General features: G+C 39.8%; 1 protein-coding gene across 5 annotated transcripts in view; it reads left to right on the top strand.

Annotated features, from left to right (window-relative positions):
• Positions 1-18548, top strand: part of MYLK3 (myosin light chain kinase 3) — a 47004-nt gene extending 28456 nt beyond the window's left edge. For all 5 annotated transcript variants that reach the window (XM_032998070.2, XM_042797493.1, XM_032998062.2 and 2 more), the window contains 12 exons: positions 542-632; positions 1928-2366; positions 5165-5730; positions 6605-6710; positions 7841-7934; positions 8256-8365; positions 9618-9759; positions 10840-10910; positions 12469-12597; positions 13573-13725; positions 15598-15730; positions 16744-18548. In XM_032998070.2, coding sequence (XP_032853961.2) covers positions 542-632; positions 1928-2366; positions 5165-5730; positions 6605-6710; positions 7841-7934; positions 8256-8365; positions 9618-9759; positions 10840-10910; positions 12469-12597; positions 13573-13725; positions 15598-15730; positions 16744-16815 — 2106 coding nt within the window. In that variant the 3' untranslated portion in view covers positions 16816-18548. The remainder of the gene's footprint in view (positions 1-541; positions 633-1927; positions 2367-5164; positions 5731-6604; positions 6711-7840; positions 7935-8255; positions 8366-9617; positions 9760-10839; positions 10911-12468; positions 12598-13572; positions 13726-15597; positions 15731-16743) is intronic.
• Positions 18549-19272: the final 724 nt, after the last annotated feature.

Genomic DNA, 19272 nt, shown 5'->3' on the forward strand with positions numbered 1-19272 from the left:
TAAGTCTGTGTTTAACCATGCCAAAGGTGACGTGTATTGTCAAGTACGTACACAAGAGTTACCATAAAGCTGGAGGCTCTTGTTTGGTATCACCTCTATCATAGCTCAGATCATGAATCTTTAAATGCCTTGAGACAAATATATTAACAATATCTTCAGAGACATTGCTAATCTTTCAGTCATCAACAAAACAGCAACAGAAATCCAGTATAATCTGTTTAAAATTTCTTATGTTTCACATGTCATTGTTTTTAATCAATATGAGTAAAGAAGACAGGAGGCAAAATATCTGACAGTCAAAATTTTGGAAAGCAGTGAACTAATGTTACTCGGTGCCATCTTGTTTTAGAAGTATGCCTGTCTGCAAAAGCAGGGAGAGATTAGAGGAAGGGAGTGAACAGAACAGTAACTAAAATTTCTGAACAACAGACGTGTTAGTGTCCATTTTACAGAATCTGAATACCTACATAGTCAGAGGGACCTAGTGGGAAATAAAAACTCTTGGCCATAACTTATTTTTGTGTTCCCCTGTCATCTATAGGCCAAAGATAAGCCAGAGGAGAGTGGTGCAAAACCTAAGCATGTGCTTAGTAACAGAGGAACCCAAACTGAAAGCAAGAAGCCTCTGGAAGGTATGTATCACTCTAGGCATGCTACAGGCTTTGACTCTAGAATGTGCAGCAGACAAACTGGAAATTTATAGCCTGCTATTTCCCACTACCTGAATTACTCAAATATAACTGAGTAACTTTGTCCACCAATACTGGGAAAATAGAGTTGTTCTCACCTCCTCTGCAATATGATCTGTTCCCCAGCTCAAACCCCACAAAATGCTAGAAGATCAAGAAGCTCAAAGCAACACCTTTGTTTGGCTGCACAGTTTTTTTGCTTTGGAATTACAGTGAGCTGAATTAAGAAAGCAATACTAGTTCAGAGATACCACGAAGGTAGTGACAGTGTCACATAGCAAATGTAATAACTTATTTTCCCTTAACACATCTGAACCAGCCCTCCCCCCTTCCACTCTCTGAAAAAGGGATGTGTTGAAATAGAGAATATCTTTTTTTGATCAACAAGTTTCATTGCCATGTCAGGGCTAGATTCCTATTTAGGATGCATCTGTCAGGGCATTGCCCTGTTGCATCCATTATTAATGCCTGTGGAGTTGCAATAGGGATAAATGTGATGTTGAACAGGCCCTGTCATGCTGTTGTCTTCACAAATGGTCAGATTATGGGCAATCCCCCTTTTAGCTTCATCATTTAGGAAGTGACAAAAATAAAGCAGACGGTCACGAATCTGACTCCAAAGCTACACAGGGTTGTGGACTAACCTTGATTGCCAGCAACCTGTGCATGATGAATCCTGAAAGAAGTTACCCTAGAAATTTCTACTGTTAATATTCAGAACCATTGTCATGAGAAGGTGCTGAAGAACCTTCTTGTCCTTTTGTGGAAAAAAACAAGAGGCACTGTCTCATGCCCCAGCATCCCTCAGAGTCCTGCTCAGCACGTCTCTGCCCCTCTGATCAGATAGAGGGTATATTGTGTTCAGGAGGCTCCTGAATGGATCTGCAGTGCCTGAATGACTGGTTATATTTCCCTGCAAAGTAATTTCAGATTTTAGATGCAGTGATCTTGAGCCTTGCAGGGTTTTTTTGTTTCCTTTATGTAAATCCAAGTTCAATACTGTAACACTGCTGGAAAGCCAGCAGAGCAGTTAAACCTCTGATTAAGTCATGAGCATTAATAATGGTGATCTCAAGCCTTCTGGTGTAAGGATTTTAAACCTTTGGGGGGTCTCTTGCTACCTTTTCAGATGTACATAACTGCATAGGTTATTTTGAATGGTGGGTTGCTTTATTCCCTCTCTGTTTTGCTGTCACTTCTGTCAAGGATAGTTTGTTAATGGCTTTTTTTTTATTCAGAGACAAAAAGTGGGAAAAAGTTGGATGAAAACAAGGGAGCATGTGAGAAAGTGAATGCTTCTAGTGCTGTAGCCCACAAAGCTGATGCCAAACCCAAAGTTAAAGAGAGAACAGCGCAGCAGCAAGTAGTAGAAGGTGCTGGTAAAACACAGAGCTCTAAGAGCTGTCAACAGCAAAAGGACGTTGGTGTCAAAGCTTTGAATCAACACAATGGTCTTCCCTTCGTAAATCAAGATCATGCGGGCAACCGAAATGTTCCTGCTAAAGCACACGATATGGACAGAACTCCACGCCTAGATGAGTGCCACAGGCAGCTTGTTCATCAGAAACTCAGAAAGAATGAAAACAAACCTCCATTGTTGAGTGAGGCATCTCGGGAAGCTGTGCCCTCCGCAACCCGAGCTGTATCTGACTCAGGGTGTGAGGTGACACATACCAGGTAATGGCTTTGTTGGTAGCTTTCTGTGTGATCTGAAACAGTTTCATGTGTTAGCAGGAAAAAAAGAAAAGCCAGAAAAGCCAGGTCATTAAAGGAGGCAGCTCCTGCTGAGACATGATCCAAGGGAAAACCAGCCATGCTAGGATAGGAGTGGTGAGACCTTACCAATGGTTAAGGCAAAAAACTCAATACATCAGGTGCCCTGTGAATTTCTGTGAAGCCAAGGAGGCAGAGGGCTAGATGTATGGGAGAGTTTTTATATGTCGGGGATTCTCTGTATTAGAGATAGAAAGGTGACCGCCCTAGTATAGCTCAAGTAGTTGGACATTTATAAACCACTCCTTTCCAACTCTGTTTCTGTAACTGGGGGGTGGGGGGGAAGAGGAATTTGAGTTGTTTACTAGTATATGACCAAACCAAACAGCTTGTTTTGATTGCTGTCCTCAGTGGTTTTGTGAGTTTTTTTAATGCCTCAGTCACCTAAAGATATGACCAGATTGTTCATTTATTAATCTCTATTAGCCTAATACTTTCCTCATATAGGTGTTTTGTAATATGCCTTTAATAATCCATTTCCTTTTGAATTATGATTTTATTTTAATTCCATTTACTTAAATTAAAAAAAAAATTCCACACAACCAAAAACAGCCTACCAACCAAACCCCACCAAATTGAAATTCTGTGGCAGTTTTTAACTGCCATGTCTTCTCTGTCTGGGCTGGTGGATATGAAGTTGTTCGTATATGTGTATGAGTGTATCTATGCATGATAGACACACTCACACATACATACACACACACACAGAGGTATAGATACGTATGTTACTTTGTGTGTGGAATTTCTCCATTTTTCATGTGTACAAATCAGTGTCTGAAGCCCAAACAAGAACATGACATTACTCTTCTGTATATGTACTTTAACTTGAAAATTTTTCATTTGTAGCTGTATTTGTATATATAGAGTGGACCCTTAAATCTTCCTGTGCAATGGTTAAGTGTCTACTGGGATTAATGAAAGTTGTCCTTATGTTCGCACATAGCCTTCATGAGGGAAAGGGGTCATTGTAAAGACTAGCACATGGGGAGATTTTTCTCCTAGGAGGCTGAGCGTAAGGATGTGGCAGGAGAAAGCAGAAGCTTTCACTACTGTGGCCTCTTTTCAAACATTCAAGAACAACTCTGTGTACAGTTTATAGTCATTGTTACCTCCAAACGGGTGGCTGTAATAACACTAAAACCCAAGGGACACCCTGTGGGTGTTAGGCTCAGGCTGGTGGGCCGTAGGCACAGCTTCAGCAGCTGGAGCACTGCCTTGGCGGCTCTGCCCGTGCCCTGCTCTGAGGATGGCTCAAGGTGTTTGTGAAGCAGTGGAGGAACAATTGCTGTTGCCCATGGGAAGTTGGTGCTGGTTGACCATGATGTGCCAGGCGGTGAACTTGGGGAAGGGCAACAGCTTCTGAAGCAGCTGGTTGGTTTGGGCAGGGCCCTGAAGGCTTTGGTTTTGGGGATGAGGGAGGTGGACAGATAACTGGAAGGCAGAACCTAGAGTAAACCCCAGGGGAAGCTGCAGCCTTCCTGCAAAGGGTACCGGATTATGCTTTTGTGTGTAAAGTCACATGAGGGTGGTTAATGTCTCTCTAAAATTAATGCAACTTTTAATGAAGTCTGTAAGCCCACGCAGAAGCGTCAAAAGAACATAGTGTTCCCTTGCTTGGAGAAATGCCCAAGAGTCCTGCTGAGTTCAGGCTTGTCTAGATAGCAGTGGAAGTGTTTGCTCAGAGCTTGTGTTCATCTGCTCTGATAGCTCACTCCAGTCCAGTTTAGATTCACAGCACAATGCAAAGGTGTTAAAGGTGCTGAAAAAGATAAACTTTTGTTATGCAAAAGCAGAAACATTTTATTTTATAACATCTTTCATAATAAGGTTGCTCCACCAAAAGAGACAATAACTTTTCCAAAAATGAGATACATTCTCACCTAGACATCAGAAATTTTCTTTACTTGCTGTTGTATAAAATCTACTTTACAGTTTCACAAGTTTCAGTTCAGCCTCGCTAAAATCAGACTGTGTGCTCATGACACTTGGAGCAGTACAGTTGACTCAAATTATCACACAAATGTCTTTGGTGGATTTTAGGAGCATAGAGAATTGGGTTTAACCCATATTCTTTTCAGGCAACACAAGAGGAAAAAAAAAAATTATGAAACTTTTCTAGTAGCTGGAATGCCAAGGAAAATAGTATTGATGGAGTGGGAGAGGGAGAGTTTATGAAAGTTACATTTTTAACAGAAACCTGTGGAAAGAATGCTGTCCCATCAGAAGACACACACAGATGTTTGAGTGTGCAAGTCAGCCAGCTGGAAGAGGACTGGAATGGATGCAAACCTCTGGATCTGTAGAGCCGTATGGGCAATCAGCCATTTAGATAATTGGCCTCTAATTTGTGAAGGCAATCACTACCCCATCTCTGCTCAGATGAGTGGTATTTTGTTACATCAACTGTAATAGTTGCAAAAAGTGGGTAAGCTTTCAAATGTGGGATTAAGATTTTTCAGTGTGAGACATTTTGTGTTCAGCAGAAGGCAGACATATACACAGGTGAGGACACAGAAAAATTATCAGCATGCTTTTTGGTGCTTTCCTTAGTGTTGTGAGTATTTTCTAAGAGCATTGGTACAGTTAGATTTCTTGAATACTGTAGAAATCTCTGGTTTTGGAAGCTTATACATTTTTCTTCCCACACAAAATTATAAAAGCAAGGCTAGTCATCTGCATAAAATGTCAACTCTGTTCTGCAGGATATCTGTCAATGTACATATGACTGAAATGAAAGAAAAGATTGAGATGATGAAGGAAGAAAACTTAAATGATCACAGAGGTAAAAGTCCCAAAGTAAAATCCCCATCCTCCACACCAACAGAAGTAGGAGTCAAACAGCTGCCTGACAAATTAAAACTTCATCAGAGTGCTAAAGCCATCAGCACTGAGCCAAATCAAGAAGTGAAAGGGGACAATAAGCAGAATGAACTTGCACCTCAAACAGAGAAGCAACAGCCATTACTGAGCAAGCCCAAACTGGGTGAAAAGGCTGATGAGAAATCAGAATTAAAATGCAAGCCCATAACCTCACAGAATACCTGTGCAAAGGAGCGTACGAAAGGTGTGGGGCTAGAAGTAAAAATCCATCAAGAAACAGCAAAAGCAGGAGAATCCCTGACATATACCAACTCTGAGAGGAAATCTGAATCTGCATCTTCAGGGGGAAGTGAAAATGTTGCTCGTCAGTGTACAGGAATGGCATCAGAGAAGACTAAGTCCTTGGAAGCTTGCAAAGAGCTTCCCACACAGGATGAAATGATCATTGGTAAGTTGCTTACAGTTACTCTTGGAAACTTTTACATTGAGGATTTTGTGCTACTTGTGTGTTGTGTATACAATAATAGTTGGAGCAGTGCTTAGTAGACTACCAGTGTCTTAGAGTTAAAGAGCATTTTGCCATCGATATCTGTGACTATGTAAATAACATGTGAATTGACATTTGTACAAATTCTTTCAGTAGTAATTTTCCTTTTAAAGTGTGTTTTGAGGAAAAAAAAAAAAAGAGGTTCCTTTAAAATTGAATAAAGTATATGTGTGATGAGAAATATGCGTAATTTTGAAAAAAAATCCTTTGTCTTTAGATTAAGCATTTATTCCATAAGATAGAATAAGCAAACCAGGTATGCTTTAGCCAGCTATGGGCTAGAGATCCAGATAGCAGCAAAACATTGCAGGAAGAGTATCTTGCTGTGGTCTTTGCTGTGTTACTGGCTATAGATCTCTTCTCGGTTACTGTGTGAACACTTGATGGCATTGTTTCAGGAGTACTCTCTCCTAGCAGCATAAATATGTGTATGTCCCAGAACGCACATACAGGGGTAGGTGTCCTGACCTGGCTCTGGCTTTCCCAGCCGTGGCTGAGTGGCACCGAGGGGTGCGGCAGCAGCGCCTGTCTGAGGAACGGGGTTCATCTCTTCAGCAGCAGTGATGCTGGAGGTGGGGGGAGCACAAGAGTATGGTTTTGTGGAGCTGTGGATACCAGGGGCACAGAAGGCAGTCGAGACCTCCCATTACACTTAGCAAACACAACAAGGTGACGCGCGTGTCCTGCGGATTGGCATCGCTGGCGTGAGGGAGGTGAAACGGAGTGCGGTGGTGTGTGCGGAAACATCCCAGTGACCAGCTTGTGTCCTCTTTAGATGACAGCCCTTCTCCTCCAGCTCCTTTTGAACACCGCATAGTGAGTGTCAAGCAAACAGAGGTGACAACGTGCTACTCAGTGTGCCATCACGAAGTACTGGGGGGGTAAGTATCCCTGTCCCTAGTGCCGTTCTGCTGTTGGTAGCTAAGGCCTGGAGAAAGGCGGTCAGTTGACGAGCTGGAGTGATCTCTCAGACAGCCCCAGGGTGTGTGGGGAGGCATGTACAAGTTCCCTGCAGCCAGAATGAGCAGATTCATCCTCGGGACCTTTCGGGCTCTCACAGTTGCTGGGTTGCTTGTATCAACCTTCTGTTGGTTTGGGTGTGGGTGTGTATGGGGGGGATGTCTCTTCGATGACAGGTTTCTGCCCCAGTTCCATTTTCAGACACGTGACTGTGATCTTGGATGACTTTTCTGCATTTGTTATAATAATCCTGGCCACAGCTGGTGTCGCAAGAAAAACCTGTACCCTTCAGGCAGACATATTCAGAGCATTTGAAGTCAGCAAAGCCCATTAGGTCGGGCAGCCTTCAGAATCTTTTTTCCATGCTGAACTGCACATTAAAGAAAATGAAGGGAGAAGTTATAATTATTTTGACCTTATGTTTAGTTTACACTCATAGGAAGTCTGCAGCTGCTTTAGCCTTTGTATTCTTGTATCCTTACTTATCTGACAAGAAGGTTTGATTTGCACATTGATCCAAGTACAAATATGGCTTAATAAGTATAAGTGATATGATGCAATAGTAGAGAAGATGGTGTTCAGGAATCATCCCAAGGGGCATTAACGTATCTGGGTGACATGGGGGAGAATTTACAACACGCAAGAAATGCAGTCTGTGGAGTGGCTACAGTTACTGATCTTACAGACATTTATAAAGTTATGAGATCAGGACAGAAATATCCTTGTTAATATACCCACTAACACATCACTGAAGGACAGCAAGTGGGTACAGTTACAGAACTGAAAAAGAATATCGTCAGGTCATCATACTGCAGTGAAATGTAGTAATATGAAGGGGGCATAATATTTTAACGTAAGCATTGAACAGCTGGCTGGAAAGATAAAACTAATCCTTCATAAGCTGAGAGAAAGAGGAGATTCATGCTGCTGGCCACCTGATTCTGTTCACTTTGTACTGTTCTATTTTTAATCAAGGATAAGAATAGTTGTATGAAGTTTTTGCAGTGAGCTGCGTTGAGCCAGTTTCCCATCTTTTCCTTGGTATCAACAGGGGACGTTTTGGGCAAGTTCACAAGTGCACGGAAATATCGACTGGTCTCAACCTGGCAGCCAAAATCATAAAAGTGAAAGGACCAAGAGAGAGGGTAACTATGTTGCTGTGAAGCCCATGGAGCACACTCCCAACCTGGCCCTGTTGCAGGCACCTTAATGCCACTTCCCCGAATTGGCCCGTAAGAGGCGACTTGTCGTTGGGTAGTATCAAATACTGTAAAATCTGTCTTAGTAAGTAATGGCTTGGATTTTATATGACCATTTGTCATACCCCGTGTTTGTGATTGAACCTTCTGTCCACGTGACACCTGTGGTATAGCTGTTGGTGGGTTTTACAAATAATTGTATTTGAATATATTGGAATTTAAAGGACATATTTTGCTCATATTTTAGTAATTTGTTATTTTTTTCAGGAGGAAGTAAAAAACGAAATTAATGTCATGAACCAATTAAATCATGTGAATCTCATCCAGCTTTATGATGCTTTTGAAGCCAAAAATAATATCACTTTGATCATGGAATAGTAAGTTTAAATAATCTCAGGAATTGTTGGATGTTTGGAAAATGGAAGATGATAATTCTGAGGTGTGAAGAAGAGTTGAGTGATTTTCCCAGCTTGAGAGAGAGTTGATTTCACTTTCAGTAGGAAAAAAAATATGTTGTAAAGATAGTCTCTTCCGGTTAAAAATTATGTATTTGGCAAGATTACAGTTTAAGCAAATAATAAAGGAAGCTGCCTTCAAGAGTATGAACCTAATTACAAGATAGTTAATGAACAGAAATTCACTATGGTTCATTTTTCATTTAAGTTTATCTGACAGGCCCCAACATTGGCCCTAGCTACCAAATTCCATAAAAGTCTTGTAGGTAAATAAAATCTCATATTAAGGAGAGAGTGAAGGTGAGAGACCCAGACAAGAGAAGGAGTGAAGTGTTTTAAGTAGAATTAGAAAAGACATGGACAAGGTAGGAAGGTGATTATTTATAAGCATGGTCTACCACCTTTGAATAATTTTAGGATTAATAAAAATGCCTCCCTATTTGAAGCTAAATAAGAATTTTGATCTATATCAAATATGAAAATCACAAAAGGGAGATTTCATGATGTATACCTGCTGTCTTTTCTGTGTAGTGGTATATGGCTTTACATAAACCAGAAGTTTTACAACCTAAAAACCACATTTCTGCTACAGAACTAATTGTGAATGACATGAAGGAAAAAATACAATGTGAAATAGCAAATACAAATATAAGGCATTTAAAATGAGTATATTGAAAGTAATACCTGAAGTTTGCACCTTGCAGAACCTTGTCAGAGCTATGTCTGATGTAATTTTTTCTTATTTTTGTGCAGAATTAAGTTCAGTTGTCAGCTCATATAAAATAGCTTTCAGTCTGAGGTTTCATTGAGTAAATTTTATAGATTGAAGACTTATTTTATATAGACTAATAAGATGAGCAAATAATAGATACTTTATTTCCTGTAGGTTCTCCACGTCCCCATCAGATCACCAGATTGTGTGGGTTTGGGTTTGACATATATCCCTTCCCAAATGTTAGTGACAACTTTTCAAATTTTTAAATTTAGATTGCTATTTCATTTCACACTTGGAAATAAGCCTCTTGAAGTTATTGAGAATTACTGATATACCTTGTATTGGATGTGTTTATTAGGACCCTTGCTAAATTAGAGAGCCCAAGTTCCCAACTTGGAAATAAATTGAGCAAATGGGGAATTCTAGGGTTTTTAACACTTTTCTATGTCAAAATTTTAGCCTTGATGGTGGTGAATTATTTGACCGGATCACAGATGAAAGCTACAATCTAACTGAGTTGGATGCAATCCTATTTACCAAACAGATTTGTGAAGGAGTCCGCTACTTACACCAGCATTATATTCTCCATCTAGATCTGAAGGTCAGTATTTCATGCTCTCCGCCCTTTAGTGATGCTATGGTTTGGACCACCACAGAGCCTCTAATTACAAGAATCGTTTCTTATTTCATGGACTTATGTCATAAAGGAATAGACTTACTTAGTTCAATAACCACAATGAATGGAGCTCTAGAGATGCATTATTTTTTTTTTTTTCAATATCTATTTAGTAGCTTGCTTAGAATAGTGAAATGAACAGAACTCTGCTTTTGCCTCTCTTAAATCAGAAGCTTTTCATTCTGTGTGGAATTAAACAATGCCCTTTTGTCACCAATGAAAAAAACACACCCTAAATGCTCTTTGACTAGAAATGCCTGCACTCTTCCTTCCACATCCCCTTACCCCCTTGTAACTGTGTTCAAATACCCATTCAGTCATCATCTTATTGTTTGTACTTTTTACTACCTGGAACTGAACTACAGTAAAATGACAGTGTTTTTCTAGTGGCCCTAACATCTTTTAAACACAAATACCAACTGTTTTGGTTTGGTTTTTTTTTTTTGTTTGTTTTTTGTTTTTTTTGCTTGTTTATGCAGTGCCTTACACAAATGATATTAGACCTGGTTGTCCTGTCAGTTCTAATAAGTTTGGACACCCTTATCTACCCCATCCCCACCTTGAAAAATGTTCTCATTGGAAAAACAAATTTTTGCCTTTGTGGGCAAACCAGAGGTTGCATTTGACATGCTTCTTGTGGCTTTTTGTGGAGTTACTTTTATACTTAAGGAGTAAATCCAGTGGATAAGCCTCAACCATCAGACTGACTCTACCATTTTACACAGGGGAACTTTCCATTACAAAATCTATTTGTCACCTATGGTGAAATATAGGAATTTTGTTACACAGGAACAGAAATTAAACTTCTTTATGGGAGATCCAAAACAAAACCTTTCACTAACTCAGTATGCCAGTCAAATCCTTCTCTCCCATAATGGAAATAGAAGGCAAAGTATTATACTAAAAAACACCATTAAAATCTCTGAGATTTTTATACTCTTTTGCTAGATCACTCTCTCAAACAGTCCTACATTTAACTCAAAATACCTTCTTCTCTTTTTGTAGCCTGAAAACATATTATGTGTAAATCACACAGGAAACCAGATTAAAATTATTGATTTTGGATTAGCAAGGAGGTAAGAGAGTTCATTTATGAATTTATCTTAAAAAACAAAATCCACAAACCTCAGACATGTTTTTTGTAGTTCTTGGGGGTGTGGGGGAGGGGCAGCGCCTGTGGTTTGCATTTTGGTGGCTATAAAGTAATTCGCTATGTGAATGAGCTAAGCAGTGTGCTGCTGCAGGCATGAGTTTTCTGCTGTTTATGTTAATTATCTTATTACTTTTTCAAATAACATTTATGTTGGATAAAGCTATACTGCTGTTCTAATTATCTCAGAATGATTCCCCATGTAGAGCTGTTACTCTAGGGACTTCTTGAAGGCTCGCAGAGACTTCTTGACTGCTGAGTTTTATTGTGCAGGTTCTAGTTGTGGAAATTATCTGCCAAACTCTTTATGCAGATAAGTTGGTTGAAGGAAAAATAAATAAATAAATAAAAGGCATGTTTGAGCCATCCCTTGTGAAACAGGCAACCCTCAGAGAAATAGGGACTTTTTTCCATTCTTTTACTTTGCTTGCAGGAGTTTGTTTAAAGGAAAGCTGTGAGAGTATGAGTCAATTCCCTTAGAATATAAAAGGAATGACTCCTGGTAGTATAATAGTAAGAACAAAGTTTTTCTATTCCTTTTCTACACCCACCCTTTGGAGCTTTTCTGAAATCAAAACCTGTTACATTCATGCATGTATGTACTTATGTGTGTGCATCTATGTACCCAAGGACTTTTTTCTTTCAGAGGTATTTAAGGAAAACAGAAATGGGTGCTTTGAGGGTGGTTTGGTTTAGCATTTTGGGTTGTTGTTTTTTGTTTGCTTGTTTGTTTCTTATGTCTTGGTTTGGTTTGGTTTTCTTTTTTTTTTTTTTTTTTTTAATTGGGAGGGTAAAGATGCAAACGTCTACTAAGCAGTTTTGAAAACAAGATCTTCCAGGAAATAAAGATGTAAAAGCAGTGGTTCTGACTGTATACAGGTGTAACTCCAGCTGCCATCAGTGACCATTATTACTGGTTCTGTTTTGTAACCTTTCCCTTTTAAGCAACAGAACAGAATAATTTTCTCCCCATATGGTATCACTTGCTACTAAGCCCAAATAATCTTCAGCCCCACCTTAGCAGTTAAATTGTGCTCATATCTGTTACACAGAACTTTACCCTGAGCTGTAGCTGGGTACATCCCACTAAGCAAATGCTCTCCAAACCTGTTTTAATGGAAGCTTCTTCATTTGGTTTATGTTGGACAACATCTGCTGCAAACTATCCTGCAGAGCCTGTCAGAGTAAAGCTGCTATCACTCTGCGGGGGAGGCCTTTGCAGGTCTTTTTGGTTTTATTGCCCTTGGTCTTCCCTCTGCTTTTGCTCTGGTGAAGGAATAGATGACGGTATAGTCACCTGCAGTCACAGCAAAATTCACGAATTTATTATTTAAAGACCTTGATGCTGTCCTGATTGTCTGGGGAGTCTGCTGTGCTCACTCTGCCACGCTTGCATGGCAGAAGGCCAGGCCTTGATTTTTACAAATGTGAGCTGTGTTCCCCAGCCTGCTCTCAGCACTGATGCGTCTCTCTCTCTGGTGAAGGTACAAACCTCGTGAGAAACTGAAGGTTAATTTTGGAACTCCGGAGTTCTTGGCTCCTGAAGTGGTGAACTATGACTTTGTTTCCTTCCCAACGGACATGTGGAGTGTAGGCGTCATCACGTATATGTTGTGAGTAGCACTGTGAGCAAGAGCACGCCAGTGGAGGGCACCTGCAGAGCAGGAATGCAGCAACCACTGAGCCCATCTGGCTGTGACTCCTCCTCACTCATTCTGTTAAAAACCCCAGCCTTTAACGCAAAGGCACCTCACTGTGCACGCAAAGTCTCTAAACCAAGGTAAAATAAGTCAGGTCTTCTTTCACTCAGAAGAGTTGCCCAAAGAATGTCAGAAGTTCAATTCTGATTTGCGTTTCTGAGGACTTGAATTAACTGTCAAATTTTTAATCTGATCATTTCAGTAGCTTCAATTTGGTGTGCTTCTGCACAGAGGAATTAATGTTGGTGTTAGGCCATGGTCTAAAAAAAATTGCATGTCACAACTAGGGCTAAAACTTTTCTCTCATATCTGGATGGCACCATGGACAGCTTTTCTGTCCAGTCTTTGCCTTCTGATGAGCTGACTTTGCATCCTTAAATCTTTCACAGATGCTTTCTGTGAACTGGATACATTTCTGATTTAAATTTGTATGTTAGCCAAAACTCAACTGAATGAAGTAATAAACGACTGAAAGCAATAAATCTGGGCTTAGACACTAATTGAAAAAAGTATGCTATTGTTCAGAATTCTGTTTAATTCAAGCCAAATATGGAGATGGGCCTTGGTTTAGGAAAGGTCTTGAGTCCCCCTAGCTTTCCTAGCTGGGAAAGCACTGAAGTATGTACCTAGATCCCCACTGAAAATTTCCTTGGGGATCTATTAACAGTGCTCCCTGATGTAGCTGAGAGAACTGCTAGAGAATAACACTAACATCACAACACTTTATTGCTCCAAACTGTTGGCTTATCTTGGCAGGGACTGAGAAGTGAAACCCTCCCATAGCTGAGAGTCTTTCTTCTCCATAAGCTAACAACAATTATGAAGCAGAGGATTCATAGAAGGAAAAACACATCTTGCATATAATCTCTCATTCTCTTTTTTTTTAAGGCTTAGTGGCCTGTCCCCATTCCTGGGAGAAACTGATGCAGAAACAATGAATTATGTAGTCAACTGCAGCTGGGATTTTGACGCAGAAGCATTTGAACAGCTATCGGATGAAGCTAAAGACTTCATTTCCAAGCTGCTCATGAAGGAGAAAAGGTACCTCTTTGTCTGATCGTGAGGACAGTAGCACCTAATGACATTAAGCTCCTCCTAGCCAACTGTTTGGGTTGCAGCCAACAATGAGAATTAACTACATGACATTTTTGTATGCTGTATCAGTGCTTGCTGGGCAGTTCCTCAGTGATTCAAAAACCCCTATTGAAAAAGAAAATGTCTGTGTACCTTGGCTGAAGAAAGTTGCTTTTTGCAATAGCATCAGTACATGCAGAACAGAGGTAATCTGAAAGGATTTGCTGCATAGGAATCTCTTTAGTATTCCTTCTCTGAGCAAAAGCTATTTCTATTGTTAATTTGGATTCTCACAAGCCCTGACACAAATTGCAAAAATGTCTCTTGAATGCTGTGGAGGATAAATGAAAGCTGCAGCTGTGAAAATGTGCATTGTTCTCTTCTAAAGCAGTCTACATGCATTTGGTAGATATTAAGGAGCATTTGGGACTTAACTCTGCATGTGGCTTTTCAGTCTTGGCTCCACTGTAATAAAAAGTGCACATAGGAAACAGCAGGAGAGAATGAGGGTGATACTGATGTCACACCATGGCTATGGGGCTGGAGAAGTGAGTAGAGAAATTTTTGTCTTGCTGTGAGTAGTGATACAAAACTAATCAAACCAGGAAGTGATGCATACAGTAAAACAGATTGTGTGTTTGAGGGGAATTCAAATGAGTGCTTAGAATGTTAATGACTTCCAGATCATTACCTCAATCAGATAGATCTATTCTAGTATTAATTAAATTTTGAAAAGTAAAGTAATATAAAAAGATAAGAATAAACTGAACTTTAGCATATTGCCAGCAGGAGACAACAAAGAGTTTTTTCTCAGACTGTCATGATGATTTGCTGTAAGACTGTAAACTTTGGAGTCTTGCATTCTTCTGTGCAATGGGAATAAGGGCTCCAGAGGGACACTGTGCAAAGTCTGGTTAGAAGCTGTGAATGAAGTGACTGCAAGAAAAGAGTGCTGTCAGAGAGATGCAAAGAGGGACAATTAGTTTGCCGCATTGTTCACAAGGTATATGGATGCCTCTGCTCTCCTACAGACTTGGCACCTTTGCCGTGCTTGGACTGTAGGTCTGGTCTTGTGCAAGATCTGTACCTACCTCCCCCAACTACTGAAATCAGGTGTGAGCAGGCAGGAGTCACCTTTTCATCATCTCAGTGACAGTTCAGACAAAGCTCAGGAGTTAGTCATAGGCTTTTGTATTGAAAAAAGGCAAATTAAGCTTTTTTTTTTTTTTTTCTAAACATATTTCCCCCGAGACTTCCTCTATCATATATTTCTCAAATCTTTTTTGATAGTCCTTCACATTTGGGCCCATTGTTGAATGTCAGGATATAATGTATGTTTACCTTGATTCAAGTTTAGGGTGAATAGACAAATTGTGCTTTTTAAATATGAGGCATGGAATAAGCCTGCACTATTAGGACAGACAGATAACACTACAAATATTTTCTGTATGCACTGGTTCCCTTAGCGGAGTGCTGCATTCACATAACAAAATGATACATAAACTCATGAAACTGTACAGCTGCTGCTTCAAAGAGAAAAAATGACACCCAAATCCAAACCCTAAACAGGCAAAATACAGTATTTAACGCCAGCTCAATCAACCCACTGCAGACCCACCTTTTCACACACTCACCGCTTACACTGGAGAGTGCAGGATGTCATTAGGATGCTGTGCACTGGGATGAACAGCACCTCAGGAGGCATCTCCACTCATCTCCATCCACTGTGTTGGTTCATTTAAGGCAGTTTCATTAGCAATAATATTGAGGAACATTAGGGCACTGAGAAAATGGCAACGAGGGTAGCTGGATTTACATGGCAGATTCCCTCTCCCGCAGCTGCCGGATGAGTGCAACGCAGTGTCTGGAGCACGAGTGGTTAAACAATCTACCTGCCAAAGCCAAGAAGTCCAAGCTTCGCCTAAAGTCCCAGTTGTTGCTGCAGAGTTACATGGCTCACAGAAAATGGAAGGTAAGTAAACAGTCTGGCAAATCAACTTCCAGAGGGAAAATCAGCTCCACACAGGCAGAGCCATCCCCTCCTTTTTTGTATGTTGGCTAACTTTTGTCCACAGTCTTCTTTCGTGTAAACATGAGTTTAGGAAGTCTTTTTTCTGTTGTAAATAAGTTTTTACTTCTGCAGAATGGTATTACTTCTATTTTTAGCAAGTTTGATTTCAATTTGTACTCCTCCTGATTGGTGTTTAGATGTTTCATGGTTTTTTCTTTACAAGTTCAAAGACTTCAGACGCAGCTTAGCTTGTGTTAAATCTTCTTTCTCTTCATATTGGAGAGATTTTTTTCCATCAACAACAGTTGCATGGTTCTGTTGTAACTATGGAGTAGGAATATAATGTAAAGCAGTTTTGTGCCTCCCAGTGCAGAGCAGAAGTGTGGGAGAGAAAAAACTAGGCTTAAACCCTTCCAGAGAACTCTTCACGACCTTTCTAATAACCCCATGCTCCTTCAGAACTGAATTTTATATGAAGTGAGACAGAAGAATTTTTATTGGAATCTCTATTGGATTATAGATAATTGATCTTGAAAGTTCAACACAGTGATCTTGTAACAAAGAAGCCTGTGGAATTGTGAGGAAAACTCAGTGAGGACCATTTCCTTTTCTTTTGTCACTAGAGAGTTTTAATTCCTTGCCAACGAGTTAAACCAGAGGCTTACGCTTTTTCCATTCATGCACTCCAGCTGTTTGGTCACAGGCCTCTGCACTTGCATTTTAAAAAATACATAATCTAAAGATGTATCGCTATACAATTTACAATAACGCTGCAGAAGTTCCTAGTACCAGCAGTCTGTTCTGCAGTAATCAGTGGTTCCCCAGTACAAAGCTGTTCTGCACTGCAATCCACGCAAGGTGTGGGTCACTAGAGGTAAATGGATTTACCAAGAAGAAAAATCCGTATCAGCCACAGAAAAAAAGTCCTTTATCTCAGTTGCACTCATGCTTGGACTGTTCTGTTTTGTTCATAGAAACACTTTTATGTGGTGGCTGCTGCTAACAGGCTGAAGAGATTTCAGAGTATGTCTGTCAAGCTTGCATAAGCTTGTATGAAGCATCTGCAACTCTTGGAGATGGACATTGAAGCCATGGAAGGACCCAGTATCTTCAATAATTTCTACCCCTTTTTTTTAGAACAGAAGGTTTGTGGTCTGTCCTCCTCAAATATTATGTATGTTAGTGCTAAGGTTTCAGAAGGGCCTCGAGGAAGAGGCACTGAAATAATTTCTAAAAGCAGAAGCTCCCCTGTTTGTTTTTACAAGTTTTTAGTTGTTGTACATAGTGATAGAAGAACATGGCTGTTATTGGGGCTGACTTCTTGCTGAAGGCTTTGATTCTGCAGCATTTTGTTGGTGTGTTTAAACCAGAAAACACCTTGTCAGTTTTCTGGTTTCTCACACCAAGCATGGGATCTAAAGACAATTCCTTCATAACTGATGTATGTCATTAGTTTTAGAGCACTGCCACAACAGTGGCACAATTTGTCTCTTGGCTGTTTGTTACTTAGAACAAAAGATAATTGGATATCCTTTTCTTCTGTAATTTTTTCAGAACGATTTTTTTTCCCCTCAAATGAGATGATGATTCAGTGCAACTACTCAGAGTTGAATGGTTTTGATTTATTGGTTTGTTGTTGTTTTGTTTTTTGTTTATTTTTTTTTTTAATTATACTCTTTCCTTTAAGAAATAGTTGCTGCATAGTTAGGAAATATGAGGAATCCTGGTTTGAAGCAACTTAAGTCAGTCAGTCCATTGCTGCTTTTCCTTATGGTGAGTTGAATTGAGCTGAATTGATTGAACGTTTGGAAGCAGATAGGTGAAACTGCCACAAATAAAAATCGCCCAATGACCATTTGGTCTATGCAAAAAAAACTCATGTTATCCAGAAAAGAAGAGATTTCCAGTCACTGTTTTATATGTATTTAAAATGAGTAAATGCTTCTCATTGGCTGTGACCGCAGCCCGTAATTTTGTAAGTTTTAGTTTGAGGATTCTTTTCTCCTCTCTAACAATATTAATGAAGTCTGAGAAGTTGATATGGTGTGATATACAAAATAGGTTTTGTTGCTGTTCAGTGGTGGGGAAACAGTGTGCTGCCAGACTCTGCCCTTAGCCCAGTTAGGAGGTTGAAGCCCTTTTTTTCCCCCACTTTGCTCTTGAACATCGAAGGTTTTCTTCACAATACTAACTTTGGGATTTTAATAATAATTTGGATTTAATAAAAATTTGAGATTTTAAACTTTTTGCTGATGTTGGAGCCACTTACAGTCTCTCAGCTAGAAGTATAACATTATTTATTAAACCTGTGGTTTCCTTCTTTCCTGTTTTAGATTCTGCATAACTCAGTGTGAGCTGGATGGGCTTTTAGGGAAAACAAAAGCTAGTACTACTAAAACTAGCTTTCCAGCAAAGGCATCAAACCACTGTAAAACTCCCTTTAACTTTATGGACTTTCATGTCCCTTGAATTAGTAAAAGTGTTGGTTGCTAATAAAGAGGTTTGTAAGACTGTCTTACTCTAGTCTAGTTATCTTTTCCACTGTAGGGCTTCTCACTTTGCATAGTCCTGTGTTCTGGACTTCTGCAGCATTTCCAGAACTGAGACAGAGAAGAATTATTAAAATCAAGTGAAATAATCTTGACGTTATCACCTTCTGTGAAGGCCCACTTTTGTTCATGTTTTTCTTCCACAGTGGTTCTGCATGCTAAAAGTGATTATATTAACTGGTCTGTATATTTATGAATTAATACTAATAAATTTCATGCAAGTGGAACAAGCCTATTCCTCAATTTTTTGGTTTAAAACACCCTTCCCCACCCCCCAAACAAACCTGAAAGCATCTGTGAGTAGGCCGTAACAACAGAATGCTAATATACAAGGTTGGATTCTCTTCCATCCGAAGGATTCTCTGCTACATATTAGATCAGACTTTAAACGGCAGATGTTTTGTTACAGCTCTTACTCAATGTGGGTTAATTATCCAATACTTTCTCTGCACATCAGGCATTTGTTTGGAGTCAATTCCCTAACAGTTACTATTACATTTCAGATCTCTCCTCTGGAATGAAATTAGCTCTTGCTAATTAAAGTAAAGTTGGCTTCAAGTGATTTCCTTTTTTATGCTTTGGGAGTAGTAAAAGGGAAATAGCCAGTGGGTTTCAGTTTTCCAATTACTCTTGTGCTGCTTACTCTTTTTTTGTTAAGAGTGTAACAGATAGATGCTCTCTGCTGTCTTGTATGTATTTCTTCTCCATTTCCTGCAAAAAGAAGGTGTCTCTTGCCAGCAGGATTACTGTTTCATTCCTAATAGAAAGAAACTCCTTTAAATTTGGCAGCCATTACATGGTTCTGCAGTACAGTGAAACCCACATCTGCAGCCTTCCAGGATATTTCCCCATATCCTGTGCATTTTGCTTTGGGGTCTACAAAAAAGCTGAAAGGATAAACTACACATGACCTGTGAGTCACTAGAACAGTAAGTATGACAAACTGACACTTAA

The sequence above is a fragment of the Tyto alba genome, unplaced genomic scaffold (assembly GCF_018691265.1).
Source record: "Tyto alba isolate M040663 unplaced genomic scaffold, T.alba_DEE_v4.0 Super-Scaffold_26, whole genome shotgun sequence".
NCBI classification, from domain to species: Eukaryota; Metazoa; Chordata; class Aves; order Strigiformes; family Tytonidae; genus Tyto; species Tyto alba.